Source organism: Neolamprologus brichardi, chromosome 3 (assembly GCF_056152115.1).
Source record: "Neolamprologus brichardi isolate AB-2024 chromosome 3, ASM5615211v1, whole genome shotgun sequence".
Lineage (NCBI taxonomy): Eukaryota > Metazoa > Chordata > Actinopteri > Cichliformes > Cichlidae > Neolamprologus > Neolamprologus brichardi.
This window is the reverse complement of record NC_142106.1, coordinates 59250167-59270254: the sequence shown is the minus strand read 5'-3', so window position 1 is coordinate 59270254 and position 20088 is coordinate 59250167. Positions and strand designations below refer to the sequence as shown.

Here is a 20088-nt window from a genome sequence, read left to right as displayed (position 1 = left end):
AAACATGGAAAAAGACTAAAATGGTTAGGGTCAGGAGGTCAAAGGTCAGAGCTCCTGTGGGTCTGAGGGCAGCCTCACGTTGGAGAAGGATGAAGGAGTCTGACCTGAGCCAGTGTTTGACATGAACACATCAGCACTGCTGTCAGTGAGCCTAACGACAGCCGTTAGCATCATTTCAGTGTTTCAGTCATAAAAACACTTCCTGTCACTGTGGTGGTTACAGTGACATCATGCAGTTTGTGCTTTGACCTCCAGAGGGCGACAAATCAGCACAGACAGAGAGCTCCATTCAAACTTTGCTGCCATCAGTAATAATTCTTCAAATATAATCATCAGTGTTTGAGCAGCTATGATATCAGGGACAATCTAGACATGTGTGACAATACTGAACATGTCACATGACACACCTTAAACATCATGTGATCCACTCTCAGTCTGAACTTTCATTCATGACTTCAACAGGTTGAAATGAGCTTTGAACAAACATCAGTTCAGTGTTGAAATATTTAAACGCTGCAGGAAGAACAACAAAGTGATGACGGATGTTTGTGTTTCAAAGAGGAGAAACAGCAGAAATAAATCACAGCCTGCCAGAGGTTTGGAGTTTCCGAGGTGCATGTGAACGCAGCACACAGCGTCCAATGCTCCAGATTGCCCTCAAACGTCTCTTTGGGTGTTTCCTTCCTGCTCAAAGTTTACTTTAAGTTCCTGAACTTCGTGCAGTGGAGCTTGTTGTTGGTGTGTGAAGAAACTGTAAGTTTGCTTTGTTTCCTCCTTTAACAGTTTGTCTTTAGGAACTTTACTGTTTGTTCAGCTCAGGTTTGATTTCTTCATCAACAAACTGTGTGTGTTTGTATTTCCGGTCTCTCCATTAAAGTCAGTGTGTAATGTTCTCCTTGTCACTACCCGATCCGTACCGGAAACCCGATCGGTACCCCGCATGCGCAAATCTTACGTCACTTCCTCTCTTTGCCAACATTGCGACACTCAATATATTTGAATGATACGGTTAGCGCCCAGTTAGCTCCTAGCATTTCTCAACAGCTCTGCCTCCTTTTCAACTGCCCGGGACATTTAAACAATGGATAATCCGTATACAAACAAATTCATGCTTTTCTCCTCAACAGAGAGCGTTCCCCGATTGAACAACAGCGCCGTAAAATAAGAAGAATGGTGCCTAATTACAGACTTAATAATATTGACTTAGCAATGTGTCTCGTGAAGATTCATCAGCCAGATTAAGTGTTTACTGACAATTGACAGTGTAAGCGGACATCATCATCACTATTCCAGTCAATCCTCTCCTCACAGACAAGCATAAACACACTCGACTATCACTAAATCAAATTTAACACACGTTTGTAATGACGCCAATTCAGTTTACAATAGGGTTCATTCGCTCGGTCAGCAGGTGGCGGTATCCTCGTACTCTGGGGAGTAAACTGCCATTAAACGAACAGAAGAAGAAGAAAACATCTGCACATGCGCGGTACGGATCGGGTAGACCCGATTTGTACGGTCCGACTTTGCACATGCGCAGTAAGGATCGGGGAGTCCCGATCCGTAACTATCTTTTTATTTTTCGTTTTTGTCTACATTGTACTGAAATGCTTCATTATTGCAAACATTTTAAGATATACTTATTATTCTTAACATCTTAACCGATACTCTGACCCATAACTATCGTAAAACTCTACGACCGGAAGTAGACACCTTTCGCGCATGCGGGGTACCGATCGGGTTTCCGGTACGGATCGGGTAGTGACACTCCTGGCTAACACCAGCTGTGTGCAGCTTAGTTCCAGCACAGATCTGCCGCTCCATAGTTCACGGTAACGGACTCACAGCTGGACCAACGAGGCCGAGTGTGTCCGCCACTCTGAGCTACGTTCGTGTTTGTGTACTTGTAGGCTGTGTCCCATTTCAGGGTCTGCACGCTTGAAGTACGCGCACTACGCGTACTACATACGGTGTGTACTATAAGTACGAGAAGTGCGGAAGTGAGAGGCTTGTGAAATGGGACGGTATATGCTTCGTCGCACTGTTCAGGTTGCCTAGCAACCATGATACTAACCGCGAGACACGTTACATACAGCTTTGTTTGACAGAAATGAAGGAGAAAATTGTTTTGTTGGTCAATCATTTTTGTCATGACATCACTTTGATTAGTTGAGTATCTGAGGCTGAGACCACAGGACTGTAAAACATGATTCAAGGGCTTCATTTCTGTACTGAACAGTCATTTAAGATTAGCTAGTAAACAATAATTAGCTAATGTTGTTCATGAGACTAAAGTCATCTCACTATGGTAATGTAAATATCATATGTAAATATAATATGGCCAATATTATAGTTTTGTCAGATTATATATATATATATATATATATATAAACTATATCACTGACTTTCAGCTTGTTGTGTTTGTGGATATATGACTGACTTTAATTATCCATAAAATCATCAGATTCTCTGTAAGATTAAGGTCGACTATATGTATATTTAGAAGTAGAGGCTTTAAAACCAAGTTAATGCTGAAAGTACAAACATCACTAGTGTCACATAACTTTGCCGACATGTGGCCAACAGCAATGTTTTAATGTTCTTCGTTATTAAACATTCGCACATGAATAAGTGACGTCATATTCAGTACTTACTTTTGACAGTTCACTCTTGGCCGCTCCCTTCTGCCGTATTTTGCGGCAAAATTATCCACACCCACCGCCGCGCTATGAATTGTGGGATATATGGGACCACGAAGCGTGCACCGGACCACGCTTGATATTTGGGGAAATCGACGGCGCATTTGGAGAATGGATTTCAAGTACACTTTGAATTGGGACAGCCGTCGTCGCGTGGCGGTGACGTAACCGCACTTAAAATGCTTACTTCAAGCGTGCAGACCCTGAAATGGGACACAGCGGTAGTTTGTACTTTGTGAGTTCACTCAGAGCCCACAGACGACGCAGCGTACGTGATGACGTCACAGCCCTTTACCTCCTTTACTGTCACTGTGATTAATATTTACACACGAGACACCTGCAGAGCTCTGATGCTCACGCTAAGCTAACGCTAAGAGTTCTTAAAGACACGAGTTAAAAAGCTGCTTTTAGTTTGTGATCAGAGTCCAGGACTGAGAGCAGCAGCAGAGCTGATGGATGATAAATTACTGGATGGAAGAAGCTTCTCATTAGCAGTAAATCAGTGTGTGTGCAGTTCTCTGCAAACTCAACAGGAATAATTCGTGTGAAGCTTTAACTCTGCTGATCCTCTTTGAATCATGGATCAGCTGAAACGTTTAAAATGTTGTTCACACGTGTTGAACTGACTGAAGCTTCCAGTCACAGTGAATCAGTGTGTGTCAGTGAATGCATCGTGTGTGCTTCAGGCTCCATCTAGTGGACTGATAGTAGAGCAGCTGATGGCAGCTTCCTCTGCCTCACACTGCTGTCTGACTGCATTCAGCTGACACTGAGATGAAGCAGGAAAGAAGCAGCTGATATTTGGACAGCACACATGATGAAAGGAGGATTTCAGTTGATGTGCACATGAATGATTTGTGTTTCCTCTGCAGATGAAGGTAGAAAGTGTGTGTGAGCTGATGTGAATTGAGCAGCATGGATCAGTGTGAGGACAGAGAGGAGGGAGTCCCTCCCTCTAAAAGCACTCTGTGTGGGGAACATGAGAGCCAGACCAAAGCTCAGAGGTGAGATGACCATCTCTAACTGTCCATGACTCTTCTCCATGTCACAGCTCAGCACTCACATCACTGCTCCATCATTATTCACAGGAAGAAACAAGGAAGTAAACGTAAACATGAACCTGAAGCCAGCTGTGTGTCCTTAAGGAGTGACTGGTCTAAACATCACCCCCTTGATTTTAAACTCCAGCCTGTGTCTGCTGCAGAGAGGTGAGCTGTTAGTAACATGAACTCTTTGATTAAACTGCTCGATGTTGTTGGATATAATCTGCAGTACAAACACGTTATTCCCTCAGTCCCATTTAAACTGTCTTTTAAAACAAGCCTTTGGTTTTTAAACAACTGAAAACCCACTTCAGCAAACAGGAAGTGATCAGAGCGTCCGTCCACTTCCTGTCAGGCCCTGCAAACATTTCATATTGAAGAAAAGTAGTTGATATCTCACATTTTTACTCCACCACATTCAACCATTTTGACATTTTAGGCCACAGCATGAAACTCTTGTCACATGACTCCTGTTATGTTATAGAGTCATGTGACCACCAGGGAGTGATTTGTATGGATGTGTGTGAAACACATTCAAATCAATCTGATTCATCAATGGAAACATTTTTGGTGTAAATGCACCAACACTGAAAACGCTGAAGATAAAAACACAACAAATGAAATATGAACAAATCGAGGCTTTGAATACATGTGTGTGTGTGTTTGAGACAAAGAGATAAATGATTGTGTGTCTGTCCTATTGCTGCATGAGGATTTTATTGTAGATTTTGTGCGTGTACACTTTTGACCATGAAGGTGTTGAAAGGGCGTAAAACAGTTGGAGGCACAAGAGTAAACACTAGTGCTGTCAGTAGATTAAAAAATGACTAATTAATGACACAATTTTTTGTCATTAATCGTGATTAATCACAATTACTTGATCAATAGCTGCAATTACATTTTTCCAACTTTATATTTAAGCCTGTAACAGACGTTTACACCATATAATGAAGTAAATGCAGAATAAACACAAAGAATGTTAAACGCTTCAATTCAAAGAGACTTTGAATAGTTTTCTTCAGTCTTTAACTCAGCTTCTCTGCTGTAAATACAACTTTGTAACAAACATATACTAAAAGGTAAGTGTGCACTAACATATAATAATATATAATCATTTATAATCTATATTACTGCTGTTAATGAAAATGTTTAATCAGACTCATCACAGGGTTACTGTGGATTAATTTGGATTAATCACGATTAAATATCATTTTTAATGTAAACTAATCAAATTTCATTTCATGAGCAAACAGACTCGAGAGAAAAGGGCAAATTTACACACTTAACATGTTTATTGAACGACTCTGTAAACATTGATTAACCTCCTGAATGAGCCGACCCCCCCAGGGACAGTCCTGCATGCTAATGATGGGCTCTGCTCTGTACGTGCATGATTCTGTCAGCCACAAACTCCTCAGCTGATCCTGAATCTGAGCCCATCTGTAAAACAATCATTTTCTTCACAAGTCTGTGGAGGTGGCACTGATCATGCAGCAGTCTAACACACTCTGTCACTCTTCTTCAAGTCTTTGACACGAGGAACCAAAACTATGTTATTAACAATATTAACAGGTCTGCAGTTTGTCCACTTGGCAGTTGTGTCATCAGTGCTTTGCATTATTGTGATATTTTAAGCTGGAAGTGCTTCGGTGAAAAGAAAATTCCTTCTGTCACAATGTGCAGAATCCTTCATGTTGGTCGGCTGGTCCGTCTTGTTATTTTTTTAATACTCAAACTTTCCATCGAGAGGTCAGTGTGTGTTTATCATCTTCCATATTAAGCTGATTGGTTCAGCTGCCCGTCACTAACAGATGTGCTGCACATCTGCACGTGTGCAAAGGTAACTCTACTTGGACAAACTGCCCGAAGTGCGTTGATAGAAACATTTCAGGGATTTTGAGTCGTTCTGCACTCCAGATGTGTCGTGTTAAAGGTTTTTATCATGTTAATCATGATAACAGATGAACCCCCTAACCCTAACCCTACATGTTAATTTTGCCAGCACTGGTAAATCCTTTTTAATGTTCTTCTGTCAGATCATTGATTAGACTCGACTCCAAATACGAGACTCAGAAAACTCAAATGAAAACTCAAATCAAACCAATGAGAAAAGGACTTCTTGTGTTAGAATGAAAACATATGGAAGTCGTCAGGTTTCAAACACTCGATGAATCTACTGCACAGTTATATTCAGGGACCTTTGGCCTCCTGAGAGCATTAGTTGATGGTTCATCACAGTTTTACCTTCCAGTGAGTGAATTTATCAGTTTGATGAAGTCTCAAAGTTTCCTCTGAGCTTCTGCAACATCATCACTTCCATCACTGATGAAAGAAAGTTCATAGAAAACAGAAAATATATGAATATAATAACATATAAATAGCTGCAACTTGTATCTTTACTGAAGCTCAGTATTTGACACAGAGTTCACTCACATGTGATGTGACAATAGAAGTGATTTGATTTGAGAGTTCAAACTCACTGCTGTAATAACTTATAATGATTAGTATAATAACTATAATATTGGCCATCTCATATTTACACTGACTTTAGTCTCATGAACAACATTAACTATTTGTTATTTACTAGCTAATCTTATATGACTGTTCAGTACAGATATGAAGCCCAACAACACTGCTACAAACAGGAGGATTTAGTGTTTGTGTTATTACGAGTGCTGAACAAGAAGAGTTCCCAGATGGTACAGTGGACACATGTGTGACTGCTGTGATTAAAGCATCTTTCTTTCAGCTTAACGAGTGAACCGTCAGCTCGTTCAAACACACGTTAAAGTCCGTTTGGCTCGACACCACTGAACAGAGGCAGCAATATAACATAGCTAACATTAACAGTGCTGTGAATCCTACTTGTGCCGTGATATTCAGGACTGCAAACCGAGCAGCATCACTGACTTTCAGCTTGTTGTGTTTGTGGATATATGACTGACTTTAATTATCCATAAAATCATGACATTCTCTGTTAGATTAAAGTCAACTATTGAACGGCGTATATTTTGAAGTAAAGGCTTTAAAACCAAGTTAGTACAAACATCGCTGATGTCACATAACTTTCCCGACATGTGGCCAACAGTAATGTTTTAATGTTCTTCATTATTAAACATTTGCGCATAAATAAGTGACATAATATTCAGTACTTACTTTTCAAAGTTTATTCTTCGGCCGCTCCGCTTCCGCTGTCTGCGGCAAAATTATCCAAACCACCGCCAGGCTATGAAGTCTGGGATATGTTTGGCCATGAAGGCTACACCGACCCATCCTTAAAATTCAGGGAACTAAAGGACGCATTTGAGGGCCGCATTTCGAGCAGCCTTTTAATTGGGACAGCCGTCGTCACGTCGCTGTGACGTAATCGGCCTTAAAATGCGGCCTTTAAGGCTGCAGACCCTGAATTAGGATACAGCCCAAATCCGGTCATTGGTACTTCCTGGCTTGTGTAGTTACTAGGTAACAAAAGCTCAACACTGCCCCTAGCGTCCTGGATCACTTCTGTTGTGATTTGGAGTTTGCATGTGTTTTCGATTTTGCACGTGTTTTCGATTTTGCACGTGTTTTCGATTTTGCACGTGTTTTTGTCTTTTTGTCTTTTTGTCCATAACACAGTCTTTTACTGTGTTATGAAATAAATATATATTCTTAGGGCTTATTTTGTGATTATATTGTTTTATGTATTTTAGTAATAAAGGCTTGTAAAGCAAGGCTATTTTTGACTCACAAACAAAGTGCTCAGCTAGACTGAAAAACAGGAAGTTAGTGTAGAGCTGTACAAACATATTAATAAATACAGGAAGCCAGACACAAAAAAAGAGGAACTAGTAACATACAAGGAGTTGTTTTTATCAAAACTATGTGTGACGTGTAAAGTACCAAAATAACACCAATATGAGACACATTTTTAGAACATAGAGATTCTGCAACTGGCTTTGGGCTGTGCAGGGCTCTCTCTTCCGGAAGATGATTGAATAAAGAATCATAAATGTTTTGACCAGTCCTGAGTCGGGTTTTCTCTGTTCTCTCATGGGGATCAAAGAATCGGGTTTAATATTTGGTATTTCCGCCCCATTTCCTTTGCAAAAGAGAGAACAAATGTGGCCCAAGTTTGGATCTAAAATGAGGAGAACAGAAGACCGGTCTAAAAAGATTTAAAGGTAAGCACAAGCCTGTTCAAAAAAACAAATTTTGCATATTGGATGAATTCTAAATTATCTGTTCGCTGAGTTGACGATCTTGACTATTAAATTGGCTCAGTAGTGGTAAAACTAAATTTCTGAGAATAAAGGTAAATCTTTGGGGTAACAATAATTAAATTTTGAGAATGACAGTACTGAGTTAAAGGAAATATGGTATTTCATGGTGAAAGAGAAAAAGAAGTTAATGTGTGTGTTAAGAAAACACAGTAAAATAGGTAATTGGTTATTTCTTTGAGGGCCTTAAGTCCCTATTGGTTATAAGGTTGGACCTACATCGATTAAAACCTGCTGTTTTGATTTTTGTTTCAAATTAATGTCAGTTAGGACGGAAGTTAGACTTCTAGGAAGTGCATAAGTTCAGGGGTGGGAACCCCCTAACTTTCACAGACTTGTAAAAGGACCCTGCGGCGTCAGCATAATTCCAGTTGGTGACTGGAAGGACTTGGGACCCTTCTTAATAACTAGTGATTGAAGAATCACTTTGCCGTTCAGAACGGCACATGCACTTTTTTGGGCAGCAAAGGTTGGACCTTATATTATATTAAATATTATATTAAAACAAACTTTGTTATGACACATGAACACTGCTGCAACTATGAATGAAGATCAGGAATTTAGGGGTTTTAAAAAACGTTGAAACCAAGCACACCATTGTTTTTCTTGTGACATTACCAATAAGGTTGATGTGTCACATGGCCCTCTTCCTATTGAAAAAAACAAAAGTTGTATCCAAGGTGGCCGACTTCTTATTGGCCACCATGGTAACCACCCATTTTGAGGAGTTTGCCCCCTCACATATACTAATGTGCCACAAATATTTTTTCATCACTTTATTGACTGTTGTGGTAAATTATTATAGCCACTGTAGAGGCTATATTAATTTATTAAAGTTCTCTCTTTCTCTTATATTTAATATAACCACACTACGGATGGACAAGCGCCTGTTTTTATGCGTTTTTGTTGGTAACAACCAGTGTAAGGGCAGTATACCACAGTATAACACTTGAAAGACAACATGCTACATAGTACCACATAGTATTAGGTAGCGTGGCTCTGCCGTCATCTTGTTTGTTTGGCACATAAACCTTTCACAATAAAGCTCAAGATCCTGTTGAGACTTTTCAAAATAAACGGAATCCGGTGAAAGAGGATGCAGAGTGTTTACGGGTGAGAAGCAAAAAAGAGCCGTCAGGTGCTAAAAAATAAACCTTAGACTCAAATGTTAGAACAGGCTTTTCCCCGCAGCACACCGTGTAATAAATACTCACGAAGAAAATACAAAGAACTTATGTCAAAAAATGTATCGTTTCATACATTGGTCAAAACACTCGATTCCAGGTACACGACTCCCCACTGGAAACACTTCACACAATTCGAGTTCCCCGAGATTCACAGAATTGACAGAAAATGTTAAATTTCTGTGATTTATATCGTTATTGGGATGATAGATGTCTTATATCGGGATATGAGATTTTGGTCCTATCGCACAGCCCTACTATCACCTCTGCTCTCCTGCTCACTAACTGCAGGGTGGTCGCTGGTCCACCTACTGTCAGACTTGCACATCTGTTTGACCATAAGCAGTTATAGTGTCAACAACTGTTGGAGGTTGGAGGTCTTTATAATTACAGTGCAGGTGGATGTATAGATGTAGTAATGAATTGAATTAAACCTGTTGGCTTCTGTCTGTTTAAAAATCCTTTGTTATAAATGTTATAACAATATAAATGTTTGTTATATTGAATCTGCTTCAACAGGAAGTAATTACAACAACACAAGTTTTTGCATTGTTTATTTATGCTGACTTCATTAGACCAAATAAAATTATTATATTAAATTAGTGAAAACATTAACAGATAATTAGATATTAGTTATCAGGTATGTCTAAGGCAAAGTGAGATGTTGAGACAGAAGAATCATGTTAGAAATTAATAAAACGAATGTAGATGAATGTAGTATTTATTTTCAGTGTTTTAATCAGATTTAGTATAAAAAGTCATAATTACTTGTACTCTAAAATGCTATGTTCCTATATAATAATACCAAATAATAGTTATCAATTTCTATTTGTACACAGACTTAACTCAAAGAGCATATGTCAGTCTCACTGTCTGTGTGTTTGACCTCAGCTGTCCCTCTAATAGACTCATTTCTAATGGTGTCCCTGTTTGCCACTCCCAATAAAACTCTGCCACCTCCACCTTTTGGGGCAGAGAGTACGTAACACAGAGCTGTAACTCTTAAAATTCTCCTCCTTTTTAAATCAAAAATTCACAGTTAGGAAAAAAACAACAAACAACAGAAAATCAAAACAATATCCTTGTGTCAAGGGGAAATTGTACCCTAGTAGTCAGTATAATCTTTTCATAATATAAGTTTACTTATGGTAGAATACTGCTTGTAATCATTTGTGTTTAGAAGTATATAGTTGATGGCATATTGAAAGAATGTCTCATCCTAGGAGGTCTGTGTAGCATGAAGAGGGGGGTGCGTTCACTCCTCTTCAGAGTGCTCTGGCTTTTACACCCACACCCACATCCTGGGAGCGTGGGAAAGGGGCATACCTTCTTTTATTGTTTTATGATAGGATAAACGTATCTATATCTGTTTTACTCTAAGTGCCTTTTGTTTAGATGAACTGCTGGACTTCCAGACCAGCAGGTTTAGGGAAGTCTTCATGGGGTCACACTTTGCCCCCCCCCCCCTCACACACACACACATATACGAAACCACATCCCAATGTAATGAAACAAAACAATGAAACAAACACACCCACCGATGTATATAAATAAAGACCAGGGCAGTGGCAGGGCGCGAGTCTCGGAGCCATCACTTCTGTGCGAGTGTTCTGTGACTGCCCTTGCTGCAAGTAAAAACTGTGTGTTTCTCCTCTCTGATTCGAAGCTGAAGAAGTGTCAGAATACATCTTTTGACACCTTGTGTTGCCTCGTCCACCTTCCTTTTGTTTTCTGTCCACATTACCACACTTAGAGAGACAAACTTTCACTTCTTATTTTTCTTATTACCACAGACAGCACACATGATGGAAAGGAGGATTTGAGTTGATGTGCACATGAATGATTTGTGTTTCCTCTCAATCATGTTTAAATTCAGGTCAGCTCTGTTTCACACACATGTTCATATGTGAAGCGGTGTGTGTAGGAGTGTTTCCACAAACACAGCAGTCAGAGTGTAAAGAACGTAGGAGTAGTGATGGTAAATTTGATTCTTTTTATTGAATCGAGTTTTAATGAGTCACTCACCAAAGTGAATCGGGTTTTCTGAGTCAGTTGACCAGAGAGTGCAAAAAATGTACATTTTCACTCAAACTTAATTTGTTTCTTTTTTCATGTAAATCCCACTGCTAAGATGAATGATTCTAAAAAAAATCAACTATTTTATAGAGCAAAAAAGAGCAAAAACATTTCTAAAATTAAGCAATTTCCTATCAAAATTGGTTAATAAACATTTATTTTGTTTATTTGTATTTTATTAGTATTTTCCTTAAATGTGTTAAATATATATTTCCTCATCTAAATGTCCACTGAGCTGTGAGCCAGGGGGCGGTAATGCGCCTTAACATTGGTTGCCAACCAAGAAGAAGAAGAAGCTGTGAGCCAGGAGGGAGGGGGTGAGGGAGTCCTGAGTGATTCGCTTACGCTTACGATTCAGCACAGGAGGGAGGGGGTTAGTGAGTGAGTGAGTGAGTGAGTGAGTGAGTGAGTGAGTCGTTCGCTCTATGATTCAGCACATGAGGGAGGGGGTGAGCAAGTCCTGAGTGATTCGCTTACGCTTACGATTCAGCACAGGAGGGAGGGGGTTAGTGAGTCCTGAGTGATTCGTTCTCTCTATGATTCAGCACAGGAGGGAGGGGGTTAGTGAGTGAGTGAGTGAGTGATTCGTTCGCTCTATGATTCAGCACAGGAGGGAGGGGGTGAGTGAGTGAGTGAGTGAGTGAGTGAGTGATTTGTTCGCTCTATGATTCAGCACAGGAGGGAGGGGGTTAGTGAGTCGTGAGTGATTCGCTTACGCTTACGATTCAGCACAGGAGGGAGGGGGTTAGTGAGTGAGTGAGTGAGTGAGTGATTCGTTCGCTCTATGATTCAGCACAGGAGGGAGGGGGTGAGTGAGTCCTGAGTGATTCGCTTACGCTTACGATTCAGCACAGGAGGGAGGGGGTTAGTGAGTCCTGAGTGATTTGTTCGCTCTATGATTCAGCACAGGAGGGAGGGGGTGAGTGAGTGAGTGAGTGAGTGAGTGAGTGAGTGAGTGAGTGATTTGTTCGCTCTATGATTCAGCACAGGAGGGAGGGGGTGATTGAGTCCTGAGTGATTCGCTTACGCTTACGATTCAGCACAGGAGGGAGGGGGTTAGTGAGTCCTGAGTGATTTGTTCGCTCTATGATTCAGCACAGGAGGGAGGGGGTTAGTGAGTCGTGAGTGATTCGCTTACGCTTACAATTCAGCACAGGAGGGAGGGGGTTAGTGAGTGAGTGAGTGAGTGAGTGATTCGTTCGCTCTATGATTCAGCACAGGAGGGAGGGGGTGAGTGAGTCCTGAGTGATTCGCTTACGCTTACGATTCAGCACAGGAGGGAGGGGGTTAGTGAGTCCTGAGTGATTCGTTCGCTCTATGATACAGCACAAGAGGGAGGGGGTTAGTGAGTGAGTGAGTGAGTGAGTGATTCGTTCGCTCTATGATTCAGCACAGGAGGGAGGGGGTTAGTGAGTGAGTGAGTGAGTGAGTGATTCGTTCGCTCTATGATTCAGCACAGGAGGGAGGGGGTGTGCGATTCCTGAGTGATTCGGTTACGCTTACGATTCAGCACAGGAGGGAGGGGGTGAGTGAGTGAGTGAGTGAGTCGTTCGCTCTATGATTCAGCACAGGAAGGAGGGGGTGAGTGAGTCCTGAGTGATTCGTTCGCTCTATGATTCAGCACAGGAGGGAGGGGGTTAGTGAGTCCTGAGTGATTCGCTTACGCTTACGATTTAGCACAGGAGGGAGGGGGTTAGTGAGTGAGTGAGTGAGTGAGTGAGTGATTCGTTCGCTCTATGATTCAGCACAGGAAGGGAGGGGGTGAGTAGCTCAAATGTGCTGTTAGCATGTTAGCAGAGCGATGCTACTGTGAACCGGGGGGTCATTTTCTTGATGTGAGCTTCTACTCAGGGTTTTTTCTTCCAGTTCAGAGCAGAAATGCTTTTGTTAAGAAACTGGCTGTTGATTCCCCCCCCCACACACAATTTTAATTATAAGCTAGATATATTTCTACTAATGGAATTAGTTTGCTAACAGCAACAGGGATGAGTCAGTGAGTCAGTTGGGCTTGTGAATCATGATTCACGGGTCAGTAAAGTGATTCTCGAGTATTGAACGATTCGTTCACGAATCGAACATCACTAGTAGGAGGTGTTTGTGTCTGTAGGACTCCAGCTGCTCCAGCAGGCATCTCCTTTGTGCTTTGCTTCAAACACAGTGTAGGTGGGAACTTCCACTCAGGTGTTGCTGGGTGGAGGAGGATGAATAGTTCAGTCAGGGTGAGAAAGTAAGAACTTTCCACCTGAAACCAGCAGAAAGAAGTTTGGACTTTGAAACTCCTGTGCTTCTGTAGAGCGAGTGCATCAGCTCCAGCCTGTGTGCAGCACTTAGTGCCTTTAAGTACAGCTGATGTTTGTCTGCTGTAATAGAGGAGAAACAGCTCATTAGGATCAACAGAAACCTGAGAATATCTCCAAAGACCAGAGTTACCCCATCATCAGATAATTATATTGGAACTGTTATATGACAATGTCTTCTTGACACCATGTTCCTGACTGCAGAGCAGATTTAGAAACCTCATGTCAAACTGGTGCCAGTATAATCTTGATAAAAACTAGTTTGAGTGTTGACTTCATATTACATTTTTCATATACTTCAGCTGATTTTAAGTTTTCTGGTTGTTTTATAATTGTTCCTGGATCAGAGACTCCCTGTCAGACCGTGTTCAGTGGGGGCTTCATCTTTCCTCAGCCTTAACACCAGCTCTCCACAAGGCTGCCCCCTACTGTATTTTATTTATTATTGATTCTTTACCATTCAGTGTGTGATGTTATTCTCACCACAGAATAATCCATCCAGAAAAGTCAGTCATAAGTAAAATCTAAATAAGCCAGAATAAACATGTAATCTGCTGTGAAATATATTAAATAAGTAAAAAATAAAGTGTGGTGAGACCGTGATTCATGTTCTCTCATGACTTACAGGTCAAAGATGGAGGCGTCTGTTAAGGAGCAGCTGCTGGACATGCTGGATGATTTGGGAAAAAAGGAGCTTGACCATTTCCACTGGCACCTGCAGAAGGGAGGTGATTTCACGCCCATCAAAAAGAGCCGCCTGGAGAAAGCAAGCAGAACGAGAACAGTGGATCTCATGGTGGAAACATATACTACTGACCATGTGATGGAGGTGGCGGGGTTGATTTCAAAGAAGATGAAAAAAGGTCAGTCAGAGAAAAAATAAACAAACAGTCAGTGTGTTAGGAAGACACAACATTCTCATAATTTATTGTATATATTGAACTTAGTTTTCTCTTTCCTCCTCAAATAACCTTTGAGTATACACATCCAGTAATGCATATACTCTTATATATTGTACATATATTTATTACTTTCAGATTTAGCCATTCTTATATTTTGCTTGTTTTACGTTATTGTATTTTGCACAACTCTGTTGCTTGTGAAGCTCGCACACAAGAATTTCACTCGCATGTACTGTACCAGTGTACCTGCACATGTGATGTGACAATAAAAGTGATTTGATTTGATTTGAGTACAAATTTACATTTACATTATTTTGAATCTACACAGGTTTTGATTTTCATTTTTAAAAAGCTCATGATTTAAGGTGCACTTTCCTCCAACAGGAACTCCCTCAGCCTCATCACATCCATCAGAATCAGAAGGTAAGTATTCATCAGTCTGTCTGAAGAGACATGGATGAGGCAGAAACACATGAACTCTGAGCTGACCAATCAGAGCTCTGATCAGAAATAGTCAAACAAATCATGCTTTAGGAAAGTTATACAATGACTTCATAAAACATTTAAACCTTCACTCTTTCCAAATCAGTGCAACATGGTCCAGCCCTAACTATATGCTCTAGCAAAAAGGAAAGTTTGAAGCCTAATCTTAAAAGTAGAGATAGTGTCTGTCTCCTGAATCCAAACTGGAAGCTGGTTCCACAAAAGAGGGGCCTGAAAACTGAAGGCTCTCCCTCCCATTCTACTTTTAAATACTCTAGGAACAACAAGTAGGCCTGCAGAGCGAGAGCGAAGTGCTCTAATAGGGTGATATGGTACTACAAGGTCATTAAGATAAGATGGGGCCTGATTATTTAAGACCTTGTATGTGAGGAGCAGGATTTTGAATTCTGGATTTAACAGGAAGCCAAAACAGGAGAAATCTGCTCTCTCTTTCTAGTCCCTGTCAGGACTCTTGCTGCAGCATTTTGGATTAGCTGAAGGCTTTTCAGGGAGTTTTTAGGACTTCCTGATAATAATGAATTACAGTCGTCCAGCCTGGAAGTAATAAATGCATGAACTAGTTTTTCAGCGTCACTCTGAGACAGGATATTTCTAACTTTAAAGATGTTGCGCAAATGGAAGAAAGCAGTCTTACATATTTGTTTAATATGTGCGTTGAAGGACATGTCCTGGTCAAAAATGACTCCAAAGTTCCTCACAGTGTTACTGGAGGCCAAGGTAATGCCATCCAGAGTAAGAATCTGGTTAGATACCATATTACCATGATCGACCGCTGTTGAAGTAGCATTCGGGTAGCTGCTCTGCTCCATGTTGTTACAGGGCATTGAAGATGACAACAGTGGGTGGATTATATTCTATCTACATGGATAAATGTGATCTGTGCATATCGTGTGCCTGCGATGAAATCTCTCCTCCAGCCACGCTGTGGAGGATCTGTGCTGTGATAATGCTGCAGTTTTATCTACTCTACTAGAATATAATGAATCAAATACAATGAATTGTTTTAAAATTTTCAATTAAGCTCTCAAAAAACAACAAAAAGCATAAAATAAATAATATATCAGAAAAATCATCAAAAACAACTTATAGGAACAATAAAACAAAATTATTCGAAAATATTTGAACAATCAGACAAACAAATTCAACTTAATAACCAGGACCCAACTTTTTGGTGCTTATAATTCAAACGTTAAACTCAAATATAATCATATTAATAAACACCATCCAACAGGAAATACAACACTGTACCACAAAGGCAATCAATGAAAAACCACATCCCCATACCTGCAACACATAGAAATAAAGGCCTGTGAGTCTCCTGACAAAAGAAAGCAGTGCATGCTGTTTAAAAAAAATGGTATGTTAACATTACAGCTGCATCTTTGGGCTAAAACTCATTAAAAAAAGTTAAATTAGTGAAATCTGCCCTCTACAAAACTTATACCGAACGAGTCTGTTAACAACAGACCAAAATGCGGCAGTTCAGCTATACTCAAATTGCAGCTTGTGGTCTTAATAAACTTTCAATAGCTGAGTGCAACGTGGCAGTGACTTACCTCCGGCCATGCTGAAAGGAGCTGTGACCCGGGCACACATGCACGCTCCTACGAAGCGCACACAAACACACAAACACACACAGACTCGGATCACATAGGCAGGAGATTAAAACACAAAATTAAATATTTCACTAAACAGAGCATGTTTTTGTGAAATTCAAAAGTATAAGTCATATGCTATACAAACATCTAATGAGACTTAAACAAAAGTTATTAAGATGCAAATAGATGTATATATAAGTTGTTGGCAATGTATGGACCATAGTAGACTAATCATCTCAACTACTGTTTTTATTCAGAGATTCTTCAGAGGTGTCAACTTAAACTCAAGTCTAAGCTGAAGAAGAAGTTCCAGTGTGTGTTTGAGGGCATCGCTAAAGCAGGAAACCCAACCCTTCTGAATCAGATCTACACAGAGCTCTACATCACAGAGGGAGGGACTGCAGAGGTCAATGATGAACATGAGGTCAGACAGATTGAAACAGCATCCAGGAAACCACACAGACCAGAAACAACAATCAGACAAGAAGACATCTTTAAAGCCTCACCTGGAAGAAATAAACCAATCAGAACAGTGCTGACAAAGGGAGTGGCTGGCATTGGGAAAACAGTCTTAACACAGAAACACACCCTGGACTGGGCGGAGGACAAAGCCAACCAGGACATCCAGTTCATATTTCCATTCACTTTCAGAGAGCTGAATGTGGTGAAAGAGGAAAAGTTCAGCTTGGTGGGACTTGTTCATCACTTCTTTACTGAAATCAAAGAAGCAGGAAGCAGCTTTGAAGACTTCCAGGTTGTGTTCATCTTTGATGGTCTGGATGAGTGTCGACTTCCTCTGGACTTCCACAAAACTACAATCCTAAATGACCCTAAAGAGTCCACCTCAGTGGATGTGCTGCTGATAAACCTCATCAGGGGGGAACTGCTTCCCTCTGCTCGCCTCTGGATAACCACACGACCTGCAGCAGCCAATCAGATCCCTCCTGTCTGTGTTGGCATGGTGACAGAGGTCAGAGGGTTCACTGACCCACAGAAGGAGGAGTACTTCAGGAAGAGATTCAGAGATGAGGAGCAGGCCAGCAGCATCATCTCCCACATCAAGACATCACGAAGCCTCCACATCATGTGCCACATCCCAGTCTTCTGCTGGATCACTGCTACAGTTCTGGAGGATGTGCTGGAAACCAGAGAGGGAGGAGAGCTGCCCAAGACCCTGACTGAGATGTACATCCACTTCCTGGTGGTTCAGGCCAAAGTGAAGAAGGTCAAGTATGATGGAGGAGCTGAGACAGATCCACACTGGAGTCCAGAGAGCAGGAAGATGATGGAGTCTCTGGGAAAACTGGCTTTTGATCATCTGCAGAAAGGAAACCTGATCTTCTATGAATCAGACCTGACAGAGTGTGGCATCGATATCAGAGCAGCCTCCGTGTACTCAGGAGTGTTCACACAGATCTTTAAAGAGGAGAGAGGACTGTACCAGGACAAGGTGTTCTGCTTCATCCATCTGAGTGTTCAGGAGTTTCTGGCTGCTCTTCATGTCCATCTGACCTTCCTCAACTCTGGACTAAATCTGCTGGAAGAACAACAAACAACCTCCAAGTGGTCTAGTTTTTTTAGAAAAAGAGAGTCTCTCCACCAGAGTGCTGTGGACAAGGCCTTAGAGAGTCCAAATGGACACCTGGACTTGTTCCTCCGCTTCCTCCTGGGTCTTTCACTGCAGACCAATCAGAGTCTCCTACGAGGTCTGCTGACACAGACAGGAAGTAACTTACAGACCAATCAGGAAACGGTCCAGTACATCAAGAAGAAGCTCAGTCAGAATCTCTCTGCAGAGAAAAGCATCAATCTGATCCACTGTCTGAATGAACTGAATGATCGTTCTCTAGTGGAGGAGATCCATCAATACAGGACTTCAGGAAGTCTCTCCACAGGTAAACTGTCTCCTGCTCAGTGCTCAGCTCTGGTCTTCATCTTACTGTCATCAGAAGAAGATCTGGATGTGTTTGACTTCAAGAAATACTCTACTTCAGAGGAGGCTCTTCTGAGAATGCTGCCAGTGGTCAAAGCCTCCAACAAAGCTCTGTAAGTAAACATGTTGTCATCGCTTCATTGTTAAAATCATGGGAAATAAATCAGAAATGCTGAGTTCAAAGAGCACTGTAACATTTTTTTTAAATAGTAAATTAAATGATCATCAGTCACTCAGTAAATATATGGTAGTTTTAATGTTTCACTCCAGCATTTCTCAAACACACTTTATTCTGTAACTCCTATCAAAAGACAATCCAGACCCAGCCTATAAGAACATGAGCTCTGATGCTTCAGCGCCTCTGACAGGTTTATTACCTCAGCTTGTTCACTTGTCTCCAACTCCAGGAGTTTGGTTGTTTTATCCTAAAGAACAAACTTCACCTGCCTGACTTCACCTACCTACATCTTTTTCTGATGTTCGTAATTTAAGTTCAAGTTTGTATCTCACTTTCAGTGCACACTCTCCCTTTTTAAATATAAATCTCTGCTGTGCTGTCATGTTTTCATCCCGTATGGACGGAGAACTTTGGTCTTCATTACTGAAATTGCCTCTAAGGTCGTGTTTCTTGTCAGTAACCATATGTAATTGTAAGGCTTCCATAACCAGTGTTACCACAGAATTACATTGGGTTCTCTCTGGGTCCTCTACAGTTTCCTCCCACTGTCCACAGACATGCAGTTAGATTACCTGGTGATCTAAACTTCATGCATGGTGAGAGTGGTTGTCTGTCCATCTGTGGGCTTAGTGGGGTGGGGTGACTGTAGCTCAGGTGGCAGAGCAGGTCAGCCACTAATCAGAAGGTCGGTGGTTCGATCCCAGGCTGCCTCCTGGCTCCTTGGGCAAGATATTAACCCCATTTGCCTACTGCTGGTGGTCAGAGGGCCCGGTGGCGCCAGTGTCCAGCAGCCTCGCCTCTGTCAGTGCGCCCCAGGGCTGCTGTGGCTACAATGTAGCTGCCATTGCCAGTGTGTGAATGGTTGTGTGAATGGGTGAATGACTGAATGTAGTGTAAAGCGCTTTGGGGTCCTTAGGGACTGAGTAAAGCACTATACAAATGCAGGCCATTTACCATTTAGTGGAAGAGACTGGATGGATCTCTGCTTTGTCTTTGATATATCCTGACAGCAAACATTCTCCATGAAGTCTGCATTTTCAATTCAATTCAATTTTATTTATATAGCGCCAAATCACAACAAAGGTTGCCTCAAGGCACTTCATAGATACAGAGAAAAACCCAACAATCATATGATCCCCTATGAGCAAGCACTTTGGTTACAGTGGGAAGGAAAAACTCCCATTTAACAGGAAGAAACCTCCGGCACAACCAGGCTCAGGGAGGGGCGGGGCCATCTGCTGTGATTGGTTGGGGTGAGAGAAGGAAGACATGACTTCAGCTCATTTCCTTTATACGCACCTTTAACAGGAAGAGTTTTATACAGCTAGTGTTTAAAATCCAGTGTTCCTCACAATACACAGGTAATGAGCATAATGATTATTGAATTACTAAAATTTTCTAAAATAATTGTTTTA

At 41.2% G+C, this 20088-nt stretch overlaps 1 protein-coding gene across 11 annotated transcripts in view; it reads left to right on the top strand.

Annotated features, from left to right (window-relative positions):
- Positions 1 to 20088, top strand: part of LOC148105978 (protein NLRC3-like) — a 663817-nt gene that overhangs the window by 148086 nt on the left and 495643 nt on the right. For 2 of the 11 annotated variants that reach the window (XM_087837925.1, XM_087837924.1), the window contains exons 1-2: positions 3595 to 3703; positions 3788 to 3907. The exons of 5 other annotated variants lie outside the window; for them this stretch is intronic. In XM_087837925.1, coding sequence (XP_087694051.1) covers positions 3615 to 3703; positions 3788 to 3907 — 209 coding nt within the window. In that variant the 5' untranslated portion in view covers positions 3595 to 3614. Of the gene's footprint in view, positions 1 to 3594; positions 3704 to 3787; positions 3908 to 14185; positions 14422 to 14844; positions 14884 to 16819; positions 18609 to 20088 lie in introns of those variants that run through there. 4 more of the 11 variants (XM_087837932.1, XM_087837933.1, XM_087837917.1 and 1 more) reach the window with 3 other exon arrangements.